This window comes from Vanellus vanellus, assembly GCF_965231255.1.
Source record: "Vanellus vanellus genome assembly, chromosome: 3".
Taxonomy (NCBI): Eukaryota; Metazoa; Chordata; class Aves; order Charadriiformes; family Charadriidae; genus Vanellus; species Vanellus vanellus.
This window is the reverse complement of record NC_138907.1, coordinates 36,657,294-36,678,847: the sequence shown is the minus strand read 5'-3', so window position 1 is coordinate 36,678,847 and position 21,554 is coordinate 36,657,294. Positions and strand designations below refer to the sequence as shown.

Sequence of the window (21,554 nt, the reverse complement as noted above, 5' to 3'; positions counted from 1 at the left end):
GGCAGGAGAGCTCAGTCCTCTGATGGGAGCTGCTGTGTGTTGCTAAAGCATGGCACCTTCCCTCCCTGAAGCAGGTCTCTAAGAAAAACCCCCTAGCCAGGAGCTGGCTGAATGATGCCTGGTGCCTCTCTTCCCTCCTGGCTGATCGACTGCTGAGCAGCCTCTTGTTTGAGCCTGGGATGGCAACGGATGGGAGAAACTGCTTTCAAACTGTTTAATAACAGTGATGGTAACCTTTGACCTTGCTGAATAGCAGCGCTTTTGACCTTTCATTTGTTAAATAATGCAACCACTTACTTCCCGATCCTTATCAGCATTTAGTAATTGGGGTCAAGACAAAGCAAAGAAGAGTACAGTTACCCACCAGACTTTACTGAACCAGGAAGAATTTCCTTAAGCTATAGATTTCCTTTTTGATAATCTTCAGTCAGGACAGGCAAAGACTGGAGACTGGGTGGCTTAGAAGATCCATAACAGGCTGAAGAGCCTCTCAGCTGTTAGCATCTGGTTTGAATCCAGCTGTGGTTGACAGTGGCAGAAATTCATTATGGTCTCAGTTTGCCTCTCTGACTCATATGAAATTAGTTTGGCTAGCAGTTCTACTGTTTACTGGCCAGATAACAGCCATAACATAAAATACTAACACACGGTTCTGGAGACATTAGTGATTAAATGAATTTACAAAGCTTGAAAATTCTTATTCCCATAGAGAAAATAGACTGTGGCACAATGGTAGGTGACAGTGTGGACAAAAAGTTTGCGGTCACTCCTGCGTGTTCTGCCTGATTCACGTCAAAGAGAGGTTGTTAACCTTCAGAAATCTGAGTTGCTTTTTGTGCGGCGTAAGTAAAACTAATGGGTCAGATTGCGTGCTGTACAGCTCATTAAACATCTCACTTGACAGACGAGCAGGTGATGACTGTTACAGGCAGCGGTCCCAGGATCAGTGTTTTCCTTAGAAGTGAACAGGAAATGAATGAAAAAGAAATCCAAGAATTTATGACGTGACAATGGATTTAAAAGTAAGTGCATACACATATATTTATTTATATAATACACACATATAAAAGCTTAAACTTCCTGAAGACGTCAAATAGAAATTCTATTTGTCTAAGCAGCTGCACAATCTCATTACTTATTTATTGCATTTTTTATTAAGCCAGGTTGCAAGATTTTTAGGACAGGAGCTGTTTCGTGGATGTGTGTCTGTATGTGATTCAGCAAAATGAGCCCCCAGAGAGTGATCCAAATGCTGTTATTTATAAATAAACCATTTATTTATAGATGTACATGGGCTAGATAATACCTGAAAAAATGACACTGTAAGCTGTGATTCAGAGGGGTTTTTTTTGCTGCTGATCAAGTAAGAAATGATAAAAATGGAGTCCTTTGTGGTATCCCAGCTAAGGTGCAATACAGTTGTATGCCTTCCTGCTTTTTGGACTTACCTTTGGATTTAGGCCCCTTTGAAATTGAGGAACACCTGTGCAGGACAGCCACCCCTGACTGCATCCTTAATGGGCTGCTGCTTGTCAGTGTCTCTGGGTCTCGGGACAGGGTTAGCTTTACACAGGACTGGCACAGCCCGATCTGCCTGCACGGGCAGCTGCCTGCAGGCTTTCCACGGCTCTGCTTTCTCCTTCCTTGCTCTAAAGGAAGCCTCCGGCTGACCCACACAGCCTCCTCGCCGTGGCCGCCCTGCTCTCCTCAGCTCCCCGCGCAGGGAAGGCGCGAGCCGAGGAGGCGGTCGAACCGCACGGGAGGGAGCTGAGGCCGACGTGAGGCGCCCGCCCCAGCGGATCCCCTCCCGCCTCACCCGCGGGGCCTGCCCGGCTGCGCCCTTAGACCGAGCCGGCTGCCCTCCCGGGCTCAGCTCCAGCCCGTGTCGTCCCGGCGGGAACGGCGGCAGCTCGCTGCCGCCATTGTCCGCCTGCGCCCACCGGCGCCGTTGCCATGGCAGCGGAGAGGCGGGATCCACCGTTGCCATGGCGGCACCGCCCCCCGCCGTTGCCACGGCGCTGACATTGACTGACGTGTTGGGCCGTTGCCTCCAGCGGAAGCACGCCGTCACCTTTGACCCCAACAGCGCAGCGCCTGCCAGCCCGAGCGACGGTTGCCTGGAAACGGCGACGCGGAGCCGCCATGGAGGCGTCGTCGCTGCCCGCCGCGCTGGAGCTGGTGGCCGGCGGCGGCGCGGGGCTGAGCCCGGAGAAGCGGACGGTGCTGGGGTCCTCGCTGCTGCTCCTCCAGCGCGACTACCGCTTCGAGCGGGTCTGGTTCTGGGGCTGCATCCAGGGTGTGCGCGGCGCCTACTACATCGCCGAGGGGCTGGGCCCCGACCGCGCCGCGCCCCGCAGCCGCCTCTACAGGTGCGGAGGCCGGGCCGGACCTCACCACCGCTCCGTGCGGGTGACGGGCACCTCCGTGGGGAGGTGGGACGGCGGAGGCTGGTTGTGGGCTGGGGGGAGAAGCAAAGAGATTGGAGAGCGGGAGGGGTGCCGAGCTCTCCGGGAGGGAGCCTCGCTGTGCCCTGAGGGGCCTGGCAAGGCTGCATCAAGCCCTGTTCTTCAACGGCCTCAGGCCTGTGTCCTGCTTGTCGCTGGCAGCTTGAACTGCGTGGAATGGAGCCTCCTGCCACCAGTGACCGAGGAGATGGTGATGCAGGCCAAGCAGCTGAAGGGCCGTTTCCAGGGAGATCCTTCTTTTGAGTATGAGTACACTGAGATAAATGCAGAAGATGCCGAAAGTTTGTTTGAAGATGGTAAGGAGGTAAATATAACAAAGGACTTTTGAACTCTTGTAAGGAGGGAAATACAACAAAACACTTTTGAACTCTCTTTGCTACAGTTGTACCCCTCACGCTGGACAGGTGATGGCTCCTCTTTGTTTGTATTAAGCAGCTTGAGCCTCTGCTCAGGCAGAATGCACCCAATTTCCTCTTTGCTGTCAGTGTGCTGTAATGGCTTCTTGATTGAACTCTTACTTCAGTTGCTCCTAGAGTTAGATGCAGCTCAGAAATATTCTTTCTCCTTTATGTTTTATTAAGCACAATTGATACAGATCCTTACTGCTGTGTCTGAAGCTTTACATAGGAACTGCAGGTACTGTTTTTTATAACTGAATAGACAAGTCATAAGTAGCTTAATTGAGAAGGAGGAAAGGATGGATGAAGGGGAGGAACAGTTCTCTGGTGAGACTAGATTGTTCTAGCCACATTCTTATGAGAAGAACGTTTGATTTGTGGTCTTCCTTGTAGTGCCATTGGGCTGCAAGCTGATGAGTCTGTTGTGGTTTCTGTTGGGAATTCGAGTTGATTTTCAGAAATTACAAGGAAAACCTGCCTTTAAAATTTGCCTATTTTTCTTTAAAGCCCGTGATCAAGGAGGAGGCCCGCCTTGTAGCTACGATAGAACAGATAGACAAAGCAGTTGGTATCATCCCCCGGGGGGCATTTGTGAAGACTTCTCTTGGGTCTGTGCATGAAAACAGAAACTTTGAAGGTAAATTCTCATTGTCTTTATCAGGATCAACTGTACTTTGATCATAAAGGCTGTAAATTAAGATGACTTCTTCTCTAGCTGATGGTTTGATTTCAGGTTTGTTTTTTCCTTGGGTAAGATGAACAGGGAAGAGAGAATCCAATGCCACTAATGTTCAGATGCATGATTCAACTCTGGAAGGTGGGAGGAAAGTTAGTAATGGCTCTGAGTCATTAAACCTGTAGTTTCATTTGTCTGTGTATAGTTTATGTCAGTGCTTAGCAATTATAGCTGCAGTGAATTCTCCATCTGGATGTAGGATGTAACCAAATTGGCACCGGGAGTTGGTCTCAGCTCAGTGCCAATTTCTTACCTGGAACTGCAATTAGTGTGGTGTGCAATATACAGCATCAGGGAGTATTGCCACCTATTTCTGGTAAATCATTGGTCTTCTGTGGAGTCCATTGGAGAAAGATTGTGATTCTGTCCTATGCTGTGGGCATTAGAGAAACAATATGACATTTGATGGTGGAATGTATGTTAGCCCAGCTTACTGTATTAATGGTCACCAATGGCTGTTTGCAGGTCTTTCTTTGACGGAGGCAAAAAAGTTAAGTTCCTATTTCCATTTTACTGAGCCTGTTAACCTGAAGAATAAAACCCTGCTGGAAAAGGCTGACCTGGACCCATCTACTGACTTTCTAGACTCTCTGGAGCATGATATCCCACAAGGTAAAGGTAGCAGAATCAAGAGATGCAATGAGAGGAAAAGCAGTCTGAGTAGCCTGGGAAACACCAAAGTGACAAGGCGTGGGTGGTTGTGGAGTTGGTATGCTTGGGAGAAGTTCCTGTGAATCTGTAAGGGAACTTTATCCTTTACTAAATATTGTACCTAATTCATTTTTTTAAGCAATTATAAATGCTTACAATGGTCAGATGTAAGTGTATCAGGGCTGTCACATCCTCACAAGAGGTCTTCTGACCATACCATCAGTTACCACCTCTGCCTGAGTGCCATATTCCCTCCCAACGTCTGTAAAGCCTGTGACAGCTCCTCCTACCAGGAGAGAGAAATCCACCAGCGATAGAGGGAATTTATGTGCTTTGAAGTATTTCACACCTCTTGTCCTGCCCAGTATTGCTGCTCTTCATCTAAATGGTCTCTCGTTAACACTAAGCTGATATCTCTGGGAGGCTGAATTCAAGCTTTCCTTTGATATACTGTGTTAGAAATGCTGTAGCGTGGAATAATCTGTACTGTAGTGGGATTACACACTGTGGAAGGAAAAAGGAAGATGTGCATACTCGAATGTATCTTCAGTTCACATCTCTGTGGTTCTGCTGGACAACTGTTAAATATATTTCAAGCTTCTTCCAGGGATTCCTCTGGCAGGATATTTCTCTAAAGAGATAGGAATGATTTGTTATTTGTTTCTAACTGCTTTTTGCTGATTTGCTGCATTTTTTGTATTGGGCCAGGCATTTCCATGTCCTACTGTCTAGAACAATTCTTGGGACACAATCAGAACTTAGGTTTGCTACTTTATTCCTATTCTGGAGTAGCAGCTCCTGCCTGAATTCTGAACATTTTTGCCTGTTCAGAGCATAAACAGTGCTAAAATCTAAACCACTGTTCAATTTACTGGGAGTGTCCTTGCTGCAGTCGTTTTCCAGAGGTGTAGTCTGGAGAGACTGCACATTTTTACATACACTGGATCATTAAGTTGGCTCTTTTGACTCAAAAAGGAGTATTGCAAGGGAGGTTAGTTCCTAGATACCTCCTAAGAACATTTTAGCTGCAGTTTCATATGGTAGTTCAGGCATTGCTGCTGTTTGCTGCCCCCCCCCCCCCTTTTTTTTTTTTTTTCTAGAGTTTGTGGTAGGGAGACTTTTTAATTTTGTGAAGTCTGAAACCACAGAGAGACTGCAGGAGGACATAAATCTGCCATGCTTTCTATGTTTCCACTAGAAAATAGGCTCCCAGGGCTAAGAGCCTGAAGGCTAATTTGCATCACAGAGCAGGTTTTAGCCACCTTCAGTTGTGATGGAGAATGGTACCTTCGAAAGATTACAGATGTCATACTGCAGTGTTTCTCATCTAGTTCAAGGGACCAGGCAACTGGCAGGTCATGCTGTATGTTAGACATGAACATGGCAGTTTTGTGGAAGTCTTTAAATCAAATTTGACTTGGCAGGCAGAAAGTGGGGCTCAGGTATGCCACTGTCATGTTTGTCTTCCTGTGACAACCTGAGGTCTATGTAGCTGTCAACCTTTGCCTCCTTCCTGAGAGGTTGTTGCTGTCAGTGTAGATCTCGGTCTCCTCAAAAAAAGACTCTCAAAGACTACCTGAGCTCAAGTGCAGCTGAGTGCTGCTTAATGGAACAGGAGGAGATTCATCATGGCGCCTGTGCAGCTCTGGCTGTATTGTCCTCTTTTTTGGACTGAACCTGGGGATTGATAGAATGAGCTTGTTAGGCAAAGGAAGTAAGACAGGAACTGGTTACAGGATCAGCAAAGGATGTAGCCTCTCTAATTGCACTCTATCACATGCAGATAGGAGCGCCGACATTAAAGAAACATCAACCTATCCCCCTTTAACAAGCATTCAGGTTGCCTAAAGTACTGGTTGCTTGTGAAAATGTGGGGAATAAAAAGAACAGGGCAGACACAGGCTTTTTGCCGATTTTATCAGCATGGCTCTGCCAAAGTCACTCACTCCTAGTTGCAAGGCACTCAGACTCTCGTTCTTGGATTACCTTCCTTTAACTCTGCCAGTGTATGTTCGGCTGATCCAGAGCAGACAGTGCTTTTTCTATTTCCTGATGTCGTTCATAGCTCTGGCAAATCCCCTTGACCTGAAGCTCTTCTTGCCGCTCCTGGCTAGATCCTCTCTTGAATGGTTATTGTCAGAGCAGAAGTATAATTCCCAAAGCTATTGCATCTAGAATTGTGACTGAAGCTGGAATTCTCTCTGCCCTCAACAAACACAAAAACTGGACCAAGGGTGAGCGACATCTAAGTGATGCTCCCAGCCTGCATTCGCTAGAATTCCCCAAGCATCTTAAAAGGCCTAAAGAACAGGACTGAGAGATTAAGGGCTGATTTTAATGTGTCTAAAAGTAACAACTCTGTTGGAATAGTTTTCTTTATTAATTGGAGACTGAGCATCTTTGATGGCTTTCAAGGGGGTAACTGTCATAAAATGCATGGTGTGTCATTCTACGAGAGCAGAAGTGTCTTGCAGAATGGAAAGTTGGAGGCAGAGAAGATTTTATGTGACAGCTGAGAGGTGGGAAGAAAGGAAGTTAAAACTGTACTGAATAAAGGAAACAATGATAAAAGCAGAATTTAGTGCAAGATTGGAAAACCTGGAGTTTTGTAACAAAACTGTCTGCCACCCTTATCTTTACCAGCAATATCTGTGATGATTGCAGGTTCCAGATTCTGTCTGTGTGTCTATCTATCAGGTTATCTGTGCATTTTAAGAGTTCAGAATATGTTGCTGCTCCTCCCCTAACCATACTGTGAGTCTGTTTGCTTTTTCTTGGTGTCTCAAATCCCAGAGGGAAGTGACTGTGTGACTTAGCTTTTATTAAAAAAAAATGCATTTTTTAATGATTGTAGAGAAAAGTGGGAGAATGTGATCCCTGTCTCGAAAGCAAATTCAGTCAGTTTATTCCCTTTAAAGTCTCCAGCTTTCTGAGCCAAACTCATTAATTTGAGTGGCCTGACTCATGATTTTTTGAACGTGGAGGGGTTGCACTCCTGATCTTCTGTCACCACAGTATCAGATCATGTAATGCTTCATTCTGATCCAAATGGCCAGCTGGCCAGAATGTTGCATGCTGGGATCTGTAGGTTTTGCTGGCCATATGTCTGCATTAAAGATAAGCTTGTTTGCTCTAGTCTAAGCAATCTGCTCAACTTTATGCACAATTAGATGTAGCCTTTCAGCTGCTGGCAGATTGCCCGTGCAGTCCTTTCTGCTGCATGGAGTTCAGCACCCTGGGCAATAGCATTTCGGGAACTAAAGTTGTGGCAGTTTTACATGTGCTTTTAGATAATGGAATGGCAAAGCAAATACCAATAATTCCTGGCATCCCTACAGCCTTTCACATTCTGACCTAATGTTGTGTATATATGAAATAATTATTACTTGTCAGGCATTGGCATGATGGGGAAAGTGAAAACGGAGGGGGAAGGATGATTTTACTTTGACTGTGGTCAGGCAATGCTACATTCTGCAAGGATAAAGGAAGGGGATGGGAGAAAGCCTAAGGTACTAGTGTAGAATGGAAGGCTTGGGAGGAAGCAAAATAGGGGATGGAGAATTCAGTTCTTTGGTGTTTTCAAACTACAGTTCAGAAAAGCAATAACTTGACTCGGAAGGTTTGTTACAGATTACTGACTTGGATCACTTTGATATGGAGGTAAGGGATACCAACAGGGCCCTGTTAAAAACTGATGCAGGAGGAGAGGTATGTCAGATGCAAAGGGAAATTAAAATGTAGATAGGAAAAGATATAAGTGAAAATAGGCTTTCTACGAGAAGAATTTACTCAAAAGTCATGACTCCCAGTCAAGAAATAGCTGCTTTTGGCCACAGTTCACTGGTGGAGCAAAAGCAGGAATTAGAATTAAAAAAAAAAAAAGTATATAGTATGAAATGCAGGCAGTTGGAAACAATAAACAATTGATATAAACTGGAGTTGATAATGAGTAGAAAATGACAAAGGAAGCCAGGATAACCTGGAGTAATCCATAACAACTATAAGGAGGATTTTTTCAAGTATATTGAGAGGAAAAGAAAGCATAGCAATGGTACTGGAAGCTGTCACTAAATGGTGACGGTAAAAAGGCTGATAAGAATGTGGAAGGGCAGAAATACTCAGTAATTTTTTTCTGGTTTATTTTGGAAAGAATATTGACTCACATCAAATGAAGACAATAAAATCCTGTTTCAGACAGTTTTCAGACTATTTGCTAAGGGAGGATAGAGTTAGGCAACCTTTTATGTTTGTCAAAAAAAGAAAATGGCAGAGCCAGGTAAGTTACTCCTGAAATCATTATCTCAGGAGACTTGTGGTATACTTACGATGCTAATCTTTAATAAATCCCAGTGTTAAAGAAATATTCTCCTAAACTTATCTTTATGTGTCTCTCCACCAGTCCTTTACAATCATTTGCAATTAAGTTGAAGAATATCAATATTGGCACTGGTCCCAGCCAAAGCCCCTTCTGACTCCTTCCAGAAATGCACCCATTCAGTGATTTCTGAATCACAATTAGTAATAAAGATAATGACAAGGGCAAGATGGTTACAGAGATCTGGTAAACTGGGCTTACTTAAATAAAGTACATTTTGATGTAGCTATCTGCAAAATCATGTATCTAAGAGCAGGGACTGGAAGCCAGACTTGTATTCTGGAAGCTGTGGCTCTGAAAGGAAATCCAGAAACAACCCATCAGCTCCCAGTCTGATCCTGAGACTTAAAAGCCTAATATGATCTGTAGATGTATAAACAAGGGTGTAGCAAATAGGAACAAGGAGGTGACTTTACTTTTGCATATACTGTTAGTGGAATCAGGACTGGATTGCTGCACGTTGCAAAACTGGACAGTTGCATAAAAGCCACAAAATGATTCAAGGGCTGGTGAGAGACATAAACAGTTCAATCTGTTTATCTTATGGAAAAGAACATGAGAATGACTGTATTACACTGTGTAAATACTCCATGGAGTTTAAGTATTGGATACTGAAGATCTACTTAGTATAGCATAGAAAGGCATAACAGGAACAAGCAGCCAGAAAAACTAAAATGAAAGATAAGGCAAAAATTTTAACAGTGAAATGTTTACCAGCTAGCAAGTGCAATGGAGGAGTCTGTGTCTCTTGGTATTTTAGCATCATGCTGGATGTCTTCCCGGGAATTGTGTTTTAGCCAAATGCAAATACAAGTTGCTAGTTCCATGCATGAGTAACTGAGTTCAGTTTAATGGGCATGTAGGAATGGTATGTAGGAATCCAGAACAGATGATTTCCTGGTATGCCTGGCTGTAAACTTGACGACAGCTGTGGAGGGTGATGTTTAGCTTGGGCTTCTTCATTGTCAGTGACAATATTTAGCTTAGATATTAGGAAGAAATTCTTTACTGTGAGGGTGGTGAGACACTGGAACAGATTGCCAAGAGAAGTTGTGGATGCCCCATCCCTGGCAGTGTTCAAGGCCAAGTGGGATGGAGCTTTGAGTAACCTCGTCTAGTGGAAAGTGTTCCTGACCATGGCAGGGGGGTTGGAACTAGATGATCTTTAATCTCCCTTCCAACCCAAATGATTCTATGAACAACACAAAGGTTATAATGGGCTCATGAGAGTGACTCTAAGCGCAGGACTCAGTACAGCTGGCTTTGCTTCCTGAATTATGATGCACGAGGGCTCAAAAGAGGACTGAGGAGATTCCTGACTTACCAGTGTCCATTGTGGAGGGTAAACTGGGGAGCTGAGACTTCTCAGATGTAATTGGTGACTGTAATACTGGGAGAGATCTTATAGTATCATTCTAAATGGGTATACAGTGGCAGGGTGGGTCATAGTGAGTCTTGTCTCCTTGCTGTTTCAAGATTCAGCTAGAGAAGTGCCTAGACAGATCATTTCAGCTCCTTTACCATTTTGACTGTTGAGGAAGTGACAGCCACTCAGTCTGTAGCTCTACTTTTTCACCTGAAAGTGCAGTGTTTTCGGAGCATTCCTTATACCGCATTACAAAGGGATTTGTGTCTCCTTCCTTGGCTGAATACTTTGGGCACTAGCCTTTCTGTAGCTTGCTGAACAGTAGCCTGGGTTAGAACACTAACCTCCTGTCCTCTGAGCTTCATTAGCACATTCTTTATTGGTTTAGCAAAAATTGGTGCTTAACATGCCCTTGAAGATGGAGAGGTTGCATTTCTAAGTGGCCACTCTCAAGGGCCATTTTGGTAGCCCCGTTTTGGCTGCCCCAAAAGCCCAGGTGCTGGAAGGAAGAAGGCCAGGAGACACAAACCTGCTTTATCTCCATGCATTAGCAGAGCTAATTAACTCCCTTTCTACCCCCCCTCCAGGCGATTAATCCCCTATCAGCCTCCATCTCCAGCCATTTGAAGAGTCTGTGTCTGCAGAGGTATTTATAACCCCCAGCTAGCCAGCAGAGAGCAAGTCGGCCGTTATCAGGGCTCTAAGACAAATGGCTGCCTATCTCCCCAGTGGCCTTGCAAAATCCAGCAAAGTGCTATGCTGTGCTGGCCACCTACTTTCACCCAGCCTCCCTTCTCCGCTAACATTTCACAGATGTGACCTGAGCCCTCCTCTCTCATTGCTTAACAATAAGCAGCACCTCCCCAGCTCTGTGAAAACTGAGAGCAAGAGCACTTTACTTCTTAGCCTGCCAAGAGCCACACGGGGACAAGTCTTTTCAAGCTGTCTCACTGAAATCCAAACTAAAAGACTCATAATGAATGAGAAGACAGTGCTTCATGTTAGCAAGGATAAAAAGAGGTAGCCAAAATGTAAACCAAAATACCTTGCACAGCCCACAGCTATCCTCGTTCCTGGTTAGGAGAGGTGATCCTTAGGCTCGTTGAATGTTCAAAACTGAGCTACAGTATCCCATGGAGTTACCTGACATTTATACAAGTGGTTTTGACAAACAAGCTTTATAACACAGTGGTAGAGAAGGAGTAAAACAGATCAGTGTGCATCAGAGCAGCTGGCTTTCAGATGTGAGAATCAAATAGCATAGCTGGCTCAGTGGGTTATTAGTTGGTACCTGAATTTCTCTGTTAAAACTGAAGTCAGCCATCCCTAGAAATAATTCGAAGATGGCCGTAGCTGCTACGTTCCAGCAGGGCGCACTATGGTGCCAGCATTGTCAGTGCTGTGCACAGAAATCACAGAAAACTAAAATGAGAAAGAAAATCACCAAAAGCAGCATCAAATTGAGGAGGTATAGCCTGAGTTTTCAGACTGTGTGTGGTATACTGACCTCCTGAACTGTAGGTATGGAGAAGAGACTCTGTCCCTTCCAAGCTTCGGCAATTTCTGGAATGGTCACTGGACTTTTCAATAGCTTTCTTAGCATCCTTAGTGATCACAGGCATGCAATGGACATACACAAATACATAAGCATGTCTCCTACATCCTTCAAAAGTAGACATTCTTCATTTTTGCTAGTGATGTCTGTGGACTGGAGAGCCTTTAGAGGCTGTTAAGGCCATTCTTGCAGTGACCCAAGAGTTGCCTAGGAGCAATACAAGATGTTGTCCCTCCTACAGCTGGGGCACTGCCTGCTCAGGAGTTCAAGATCAGACTGGAATCTCTCATGTGGCAGCAGAGCAGGAGGACTCCAGAGCCAGCTAGTATTATAGCTTTTGACCAGCTGTATGGTCTGCCTTGATTTCTGGAAAGGAGTCTGTTCTCCTTGGGCTTTATTAAAGCAATGCATTATTAAAGCAGTGCATTCACTGCTTTTGGGTCCTAGGTCTATATCACCTCGGGGGTCTTGTTTAGTCAGAAATCTTGGATTAATTTATACTGGAGCGGGGCTGCTCATCAACTGAGAGCTGTGGTGCAATCCTTCACCCGAGCGCTGCAGTGAAAGAATGAGGACAGAAGCAGAGCCTTCATAGCAACTTTATAGGGATTGTATTTAACCTTTTTTCCTCCTCAGTAAAAGAAATCATTGCCCACCCGGTCTTCATTTCAGCTCCTGGTTTATTGGACGTGAAAAGGAGACGACCTTCTTGCTGAACTGATGGGAAATGCTGGTAAAGCCTCTTAGAACCAGAAGTTGTAGTTTTATCACCGTATCAGTCAGCCTTGGCCTATCCTTTTCTCTAGAGAATAATGAAAAATTACTTGCAGGGGAAAGCCTAGGGCAGTCTGTGTGTCACTGAAGTCAGAATGAGGTCAGCTTTTGCTAGGAGTGATCTATTTCTGAAGGGGCTCCACGTAAGGAGTGGCAGCTTGTGCCTGCGCAGCAGTTGGTATTGGTGCCAGCCCTGTGTATAGCTCTTCATTGCTCTTTGCTGCCCCGTTGGCCATAGAACTTTTGCAGGGAGGGAGTTAACAGGCGTTGTCTTGTTTTACTGTACAAATATATCATATGGATTGAAATTCTGCATGCTGAAGGGGTGTGTGGCTGTGTGTAGAGGGAAAAGGACAAGGAACAGTTGATCTATGGGTATATTTGTACAGCAGTTGTGCTGTGAAAAGATAGCTAGGCTATCCCAGGCACTAGAAGACGCTTAGCCATCTTTAGTGTTCAGAATTAGCTTGAATATCAACACAAGTGCACTGTGCTGTGTGGATATGCTCAATGTGACAGTCTTCTCAGAAACTGGTAAACTCTTCAGGTAATTTGGGCCAGATTTGTATTTAGTTTAGTATGAAAACATCAACAGTTTATAATCTGTGCCATCTGTTCCTCATTGTAAGCCCTTTTAACTAGTCCTGCTAATTTGATGATGAGGTAAGAAGTACAACTGACAGGGCTTGTAGCCTTGCCCCTCCTGCAGGAGAGCAAATTGGATGTACTCTAAGCGTTTGGTGGGTTTTGAATCCCAGCATCGACTGCTTTGTGTTCTCTCAGAATTCAGAGATCAATGTGAGGTTCTTTGCCCCTAATCCAGCCCCTGTTCATCATTATCACCTCCTCAAAGTGGCCAGTGCTTTGTTATCAGGAGAGGCAAAATCTTACAAGGTGGCCATAATCTCCTCTGAGAGTCAGACAGATATTCTCCCGTGGGTAAGAAAGTGACAGTGACCGAAAGCTCTAGGGGGAAGCAGGCTAGAACAAAGCTGTCCATTGCATCCTTTCATCAAATTGTTAATCTTTCTTTCAAAGACATCACATTTGTTTGGTGACAAAAGCCCCAAAGAAGCTGAATTGAGCCTGAAATCCTGTAGCAAGATTTAGAGGAAGCGTCTTTCATTCAGAGCAAGGAGGGGCGAGAGACTCCTTCTTTTTCTTCCTACCAACCAATGGGCTCACAGAATCCCACGAAGGTGACGGATTAATGCAGGGGCTCCCCAGGTAGATGCTACGTGACTCCTGGCACGCTCTGAAAACGTTTCCACAGCGACCAGCTGAACAAGAAATATGGAGTGTGATGGGATCCAGCGTAAACTTGTGCTTTGGAAGGAGGGTGCTTTGCCACTCTTAGAGATTTCTAAATTTACTACAGAAAACCCAAAATACAATGATCTGTATTGTAGTTGTCAGAATCCGAATAGCAGGGATTTTAATCAGTTTTTCCTACTCCTTTTAAGTTTTCATTGCATATTGTCTTGCTGTTTCCTCTAGTGCACAGCCCCATTCCAAATCTTTGTTCTGGATGCCTTCTGTGCAAAGTCTGCATCTTTTTCTTAACAACAACAACAACAAAAAGTAAAAAGGATTCTAGCTCTATTCTAATTATCAGGTGGATTTAGGACTAAAAGGCAAACTAGCTGGGCTGTAAAGGAGGCTGTAATTTGATGTGTATTACTTCTGTGCTAGCTTTTCCATTCCTTCCCATCCTCTGCTGCTCATTTATGTCTGTGTATTGTCCCTTCTTTTGTGTTGGCATTGCTGGCTGTGCAGACAGATTCCAGCTGGAAAAATAACTTTATTTTTGGCTAGACTATTTTTCAGCCAGATCGTTTCCCTGACCTGGTTCATTAAGCAGTAAATAAGCACTTTTGTGGTCTCTGTGATGGAAGAGTGATGGGGGGAATAAGGGTTTGAGGGCAGAGGCTGCTCAACTGGATTAAGCAGCACTGTTGTCAGATGTCTAAGTAGGGCCTGAGTTTCACCCAGTACTCGGAGGCACCTGAACACTGTGCATCTGGGACAACATTGCAATCCCCGAGTCTTCCTTGTCACCAGGAACAGGTACTTTGTGTGTAAATGAAAGATGCAGGCCTGTCTTAATAATTTGTGCTGCAGAGGCATCCCCAGTGGGAGAGGACAATGGAGAGAAAAAGACTGTGAAGAAAGATCATTTTACTTAGAGGTTTGGGCATGGTTGTATTTGTGTACCAAAGACGTGGCAGGCATTAGGACCAAGCAAGAGCTGCTTGGCAGCATCTGACTGTTTGTAAGCTGTGCTTTCCTGGCTCTGGTGGCTTTTTAAAATAGTACTGAACCTGCAACCAGTCTGTGTTTTTATTTAATTATTATTAAATAGTTATATGGGGAATTGGAAATATTGACAGCAGTGTTAACATATGGGGTGCAGGTGGTGTGTCAAGCAAATGAAAGAGATTTAGTTTGCAGCCAGTAAGTGGCATGAAGGAGTTTGAGCCCCACATAAGTGTTTAGATGTGTCCTTATGGCTGGTAGGCTGTGCGTGAAATGTCCGTGTGGCGAAATTTGTTGAGAGCCAGAGCACAGTGACCTTTCCTTACAGCTGCTCTGCTTTGCAATTTGTCTTTGTTCCCTACAGACAGCAAATTACAAGTAGGAAGCTCTTCCCAGTGTAGGATTTTCTGTTGGAGGGAAATGGAAGCTAAATCCCACGGGTGTAGTGTAGCTTTGTCAGAGCTAAATGCTTGGGGTCATGCAGCCAAGCAGTGGCTGCTTTTGCAAAGGGAAACAGTTATGTTGCCCCTCTCTGGGTGTTAATATTTGTCCTATAACTCAGTACTTCACTCTCACTCAGGACTGACTGCAGCAAGATATGTTATAACCTGCTCTTGTGGCAGCATATTGTGTTAATGGTAAGTGCAATCATGCTGTAGCTGCTTTTCCCTTGAGACATTTCCTCCTTTGAAGAGGAATTGATAATGTCACTTTTATGACCCTCTGTGAGCTTTTGCAACATGGAGCCTCTGTATCAGGCTGTCTAGCTCTTAAAGCTGTTTCTTGTCAAGCTTGCACTGAAATGAGGCATTGCTGAATCACCTCCAAAGCAGCGATGTTATGAGAGGTCATACTGAAAGTGGACCAGTTAAGGCAGGAAAGTTCTTCTGCAAACAGCCCTCTTAAAAGGCTTTTGTTTAAAAGCTAGTGTCTCAATGCACCCTATTGCCTCTGTGAATTACAAGATTCGGCCCATAGCTGAGAGAGACATGGGGGATGAGACAGGGATTTCTACTGGCGACTGGAAAGGAAGAAGCTGAGAAGCGAGGTTGACTTTTGAAATTCAGCCCTGGTGTCCTGGCAGCTGTTGAAGGGCCATAAAAAAGGCAGTGGTTTAACACTGGGTGAGCATCAGGATCTTCAAAGCACTTTCTTGTTTGGGAAAGATGTAAGGAACTCCTCAGAATTCCTGCCTGTGTTTGAAGGGGTGGAGGCTGCAGCCTGATCCAAAGAGGGAATACGAAGCTCCAGATCTTCATCCAGCGGATATTTTTCCCATGCTCTTTCCTCCCACACAGCAGCTCCCTCCCTTCCCTTCTGGAGCAGCAACAGGCAATAGTTTCAGCACAGACAGTGCTTGGCTTCCTTAAGTTTGCTGGGTGCAGCTTAAGAATTAACTTGCTCTTTTAAAAAAAGTATTTTGAAGAATGGAAACCTCACCAGAGCAGTGTTACTGTGAGAAATCTCTAGCGTGAGAGCAATGACCTCCAGTTCCCTGCACCTCAGCCAGCTTTGCATGATAAGTGCAGTTAACTCTGCTGCCTGATTTAGGGACAATACAGGCTACAGCTTGCACGTAGATGCAAGTTAAAATCAGTATTTAACTCTAGGAAGGCCAGCTTTTACTTGCTGTCTCCTAGTTCTAGTTGTATTCCCTCCAATGCAAATAATAATGATTTTTAATTTTTTTACTGACAATTTTTATCTAGGAGTCCTGGTGTACCTTATAGAGTGATGCTCTGAGCTTCCCAGCCTCCAAGTAAGAGACATGTTGTCTGACACAGGGGCAATGATGAGCACAGGGACTGCCATGGGATATTCTGAGCCAATGTTAGAAAAGTTTTGAACCCAGCATCCTGCTTTTGCAATTTTATAGTAATACAGACCTACACCTACTTACGCAATGATTTTACTCTAAGAACCATTTGTAATAGCAAGGAAGCTAAAAAAAAAAAAAAGATAAAAACAGAATTTAATTTTCGTAATTCTCCTCATCCCTTTTTATATTGTATTATTAAATGCTTTTATAATGCTTTCTCTTGAAGAAGGAAAGAAGGCATATTAATTTTAAGCTATTACTTCATACCATTCATTAGCTACTGTTTAAAGTACTTTGAGTGATTTATGACATCATTATTTCAAACTCCTACAAGAAAGGTGGGTCTGAAAAAGCATCTTGTTTGAAAATTGTGAGATTTGAGCTGTGATGGAAGAGAATGCAATTGTCTTGGATCTTGCAAGGAGAACAACTTTCTCCATGTGTCACAAGTTCAAATATTAATTTTGTTTTCTGTAACATTTCCTCAAATGCTGCTAATGTGGTGAGGTATGGAAAAAAAACCCAACTGATGGGCCCTAATTTCTTCTGTTAAAGAAAAGTACCAAAATAAGCAGATAGGTTCCAGAGCTTTAATGTGATGTCTTCTTAGAAGGCAGACACCAGCACTTAGTATCAAATGCAGTTTCTGAATGAGTTTTGTGTGTTGCAAAAGTCTAGCCTGGAAAAGTATGCTGAATAAATCGCCTTTGCTAGCTGGGTTAGGAAAATATTCCCAGTGATCTGCTTTGTAAAAGGTGGAAGATGGCACTGTTGCTGCTGTTTGGCTCTGCAGAAGAAGGAGCAGCTCTATGACTAATGACAATTCCGTCTGAAAATAGGATCTGAGTGAAAATGACATAACAGTTTCAGGCAGTTTCTTATATTTTTTCCTGTCCTCGACCAATGTGGTGTTGGTCCAGTTGGGATTGCCCTTAAGTAACCTGCTTGTTTTGTTCAGGTCCTCATTTCACAGGAAGACTTACACAGCATCAGCAAAACTTTATTGTCTCTATTTGCATAGAACTAGATGCAGAATCAAGCATCAGAGAAGAGCTGGAAATATAACAACTTAATATTCCTCAAAGGTCTCACATTTATGAAATGACAGATCTGAGCCCTTTGAGAATTTGCAGCTTGGACAGACAGTAGGGAAATGAGGCAGCTGCACATCACAGCCTTCAGACATCTAGCATAGAAATGAATGGAGCTGTCTTCATTACATCTGTCCATTTCTGCCAGGTGTGAAGGTGCATGGGAAATTACTTTGATCAGCAGAGTTAACTGCTGATGAATACTCCGCAGAGATTGGTAAGCCTGTGTGATACTGGGTAAATGTTCTGAGGAGAGCGTGGATCCATGTACTGTACTGCCCCAGAGCATAGATACGGGGATTTAATCAAGTTGGATTTTATTTAGTCTACTTTCTCTGTGAATTTGTCCAACAAAAAGAAGTCTGAATCCAGATATAGTTTTGGAGAGCATTCATACCCCTGTTTTCCCTTTCACCTTTCCTACTTGTCACGCCCCAGGCATTTCTTTTTGTTCTTTGTAAATAGTTTGGGGCAGAGGGTTCATCTGTGTACATGAACTTAAATATACAAGCTATCACATGTATCCAAGCTGCTAGATGCTTCCTGTATGTTGGGAGGCATTAGCAAACTAGATAATCCCTAAAGGCTTTCACCACCCAGCAATGCAAGGCACAGTCCTATTCTTGACAGACTTACTTCTCAGAGGACTGGTCCTAAATCAAAGACAATGAGAGTTCCTCATTCCATTATCTTTTTGTCAGAGAAACTCTAAACTTTACAGTCCTTCCTGCAAACCAATGTGTAAAGCTGCAGCAAGAAGCACCAGTATTTGGATGAAAGGTTTGCACATATTTCTGCAAGTTCAAGCCACAAGAAACCTGTGCTGAAAGCAAAGTCAGTTCAGTGTTCAAAGGAGAAATGGAAAGTTAGTTATCGTAATTACATTCAGACTGATTTGCTTGCCACTTGTTGCTCAATACCCCTACATAGTCTAGCTACTGCCACTAGCAAATGCTGAAAACTTGTAGAGGCAAAGTTCAAGAAACTGTTTGAAAGCTTGTCCTTTGACAGCAGATGGCTGTAGTGCTTCAGCCACTGGATGATCTCGCCTTGCAGTGAAGTGTTCTTCATCTGGGTTTCCATGCTACTCAAGCAGTGAAGAAGATACAGATCTTGTCAGAGACTCAGTCAGAATTTGTAATCCCAGTGGCTGAACCATATGTGTTTTTACTCCAGGTATGACAAAGATCCAGTCCAGTTTGTGTACATATGAGTGGCACTGGAGAGATGGCGTGGGAGATTGGGGTTGCCTTGTGCATGAAACCACTGCTTGTGAAGACACTAGCTTGTGTTTTAACTAGGACCTGCACGAAGAATGTCAGAGTGCAGGGAAGGTGAAAAGATGTCACACACCTGTGCTGATCCTGCCCTATACTGAGTAGCACTTAGCTTTACTGTGATTCCAGCTGTTTGTCTCTAGTGGAAACATGGAACTGAGTGAGTGAAAAGTAAGCTCTCCGGTGCAGAAATCTCCCAAGTCTTCAAAGGCTGTGAATGTGTCTTGTACTTCTGTCCTGCAGACAGAGCCAGTGACTGTCACAGAAGGTTGCTATTCTTGCTGTTTATTTAGTTTCATGTTTGCACATAACTGACAAGAATACTTTGAAAGATGACAGATCATAGATGACGTAGGACTTATGTTGTGCATATTATGGTATAACAAACCTGTGGAACTTGCTACTGAGGGAGACAGGGGAAAAAATGGTGTCCAAGCAGGTGAGCAGCACAACTTGTGACACCTGTTTTTGCAGGACTTTGAACTGTGGTGTTCCTTTCTGATTCTGCAGACACTATATTTATGTTTCCCCTCAACTTCCCTCCTCCCTCAAGCCTTCAACTACTGTAGTTTGCCATGAACTGCATAAGAGACTACGTGTCCTGCAAGTGAGCATGCAAGAGCCCAAAGCTAGGCAAACACTGATTGCCCAGCTAGATGCTGCCTTTTGGCTGCCAGGCAAGCCAAACCAATAGCTTCAGAAGCTGCAGTCAACCCCTGGGCCACATCCTGTGGAGACCTGTTGTAGGAACTTGCGGTGTTAAAGCCCTTCAGCCCTTTGTCAGATGTAACTAAAATTGGCCAAGAGTCAGAAGTTAGTGGGAGGGGGAAGACTGGCAGCTGACAGCAATCACAGAAGCCCTTCCCCAGGCTAACCATGACATGAGTAAGCATGAGTCATAGCATAAATTGATGAGCCTAAAATTATCTACAAGGATGAATACCGTCTAACTGGCCCAACACATTGTGGGCTTTCTGCTTACTCTGGAATTGGCAGATTTTGGCTTTGGGTGCAGGTAGGCTGACCACTTGACTCTAGGCCAGTAGTAGCCTGACAGCTCTAACGGCTTTTTTTTAATTGGGCCTGCTGCTTTTGCTTTTTCATGAAGATTCAGTAGGAATCTTCTTCCCTACATTGTAACCTCTAGGCATTACTGATTTGGTGCTGAAGCTGGTATTTTCTTCTCCTGGCAGCTCCTTGCCCTCCAGCAACGAATCCAAGCTGATGCTCCAGCGCTCTCCCCTCCAGCATTGTTCCCAGGCTGTCCTGTCAGACGCAAAACAAATACTCAGTGGCTCAGAGCTTCTTGCATCCAGGAGAAACTGTATTTTCATACTGGCTCTGAACCTCCTCTGCAGAGACAAAGCAAAAATAATTTGCCCCTATCACGCACATCCTCTTCAATGGTGGAGCCAGGAAAGACTGAAGAGAATTAACCTTTTCTGTAAATTTCTCTGAGACTGGAAATATCCTGCTTTTCACTTTCTCTTCTTCCTCTTTCCCAGTTGCTGCATCAAGGAAGCCAGTCTTCCCTGGAGCAGGATAGTGCCGCCTTCCTTTTCCCCCTACTAATGCTATGAGTTTATTTTAAGAAGAAATTTCATACCTACGCAGGATTGCTATAGCTAGTCTTGGCTCTCTATAGCTATTAGCTAGACCAAGTAGGTGGCAGAGCTTGTTAGAGTACCTGCTGCCCACTCAGAAGTAGCCAAGAATAGCTGTAGCCTCTCTGAGGAATCAAAGTCTGGAGCTCCAAGGGTCTCTTCCTGTGACGCATATGACATTAACATCATAGCCATGGGAATATGCTACTGTGTGAAACTACACACAGACATCTGGGAATGCAGGCAGCCTGTAATGCCAAATTGACAAATGAAGAAAGGGCATGAAGGTTTCCGGTCTCCCTGACTTCCCTCTTTTCAGGTATCACAAACTCCAGAGAGGCCTTGTGCACTGTTAACTGGTCCAGCAGAACCCACCGAAATCCTTCTCCCAGCTTAGGGACAGCTTGCTCCAGGAATGCTGCTTCTTTCTCCTTTACAGTGACTCATTAGTACATGTTCTCTCACAGGCTCCTGGACTGTCCAGCTAGAGAAAGGAGGCACTGTGGTGGTGCTGCGGAGCCTGCTGTGGCTGGGACTGACGTTCTACCATGTCCCAATGACCAAGCAATACGGCTATGTCTACTTTGGCACTGGCGAGAAGAACTTAGATCTGCCCTTCATGCTGTGACTCTCCTGTCTGGGATGAGGACTCGAGAACATTTAGATTTTATACTTAGGAGAGTTTTATTTATTGCTTGTTCTAATAAATGTGTGAAACCTCTGCACTTTGAGCAGGATTCTTTTGTGCCTGGACTCTTGCCCTGACTCTTTTCCTAGGACTTCACTGTGTGCAATCCTCCCTCAACTCCAGATTGAATTCCCTGTAATGTGTCACTGCAGATCCTTTAGATAGTACCAAATGGCATTTTCTTCCATGATGGGTGAAGCCTTAGGTCACAAATCTAACCCAGGCCATCTGTCTGATTACAAAGGCACTATGGTTACACAAAAACTCATTTGGAGACAACACAAATGAATGTCTGCTGTCACCCATGAATGACAAACAAAAATAGTTTCTGCCTTGGAGTCAGAGTAGAAAGCTCATGCATACTGTAAGGGATCTCTACTAAACCCTGAACTCCAGAAAGGCATATTGGAGAGAGTATTTTGTTTTTCAGATAGTAGGTTTCACCAAAATTAGAGGGGTCTTTCCAGCTCATGGCACTGAACTGTAGAAAAAAACTAAC

The 21,554-nt window shown here is 44.3% G+C and overlaps 2 protein-coding genes across 2 annotated transcripts in view; one reads left to right on the top strand and one right to left on the bottom strand.

Moving 5' to 3' along the window:
- Positions 1–1,987, bottom strand: part of LOC309669896 (epoxide hydrolase 1-like) — a gene marked incomplete at its 5' end in the record, with an annotated part of 40,106 nt that extends 38,119 nt beyond the window's left edge. The window contains one exon of the mRNA XM_082480692.1: positions 1,759–1,987. Within this exon, the coding sequence (XP_082336818.1) occupies positions 1,759–1,987 (229 nt within the window). The remainder of the gene's footprint in view (positions 1–1,758) is intronic.
- Positions 1,988–2,142: 155 nt separating this feature from the next.
- On the top strand, positions 2,143–20,999 carry RSPH9 (radial spoke head component 9; the record flags this gene model as incomplete). Its single annotated transcript, XM_082481300.1, has 5 exons — positions 2,143–2,369; positions 2,607–2,769; positions 3,371–3,500; positions 4,065–4,211; positions 20,835–20,999. The coding sequence occupies 5 exons, from the start codon at positions 2,143–2,145 to the stop codon at positions 20,993–20,995; spliced, it is 828 nt and encodes a 275-aa protein (XP_082337426.1). The 3' UTR covers positions 20,996–20,999.
- Positions 21,000–21,554: the final 555 nt, after the last annotated feature.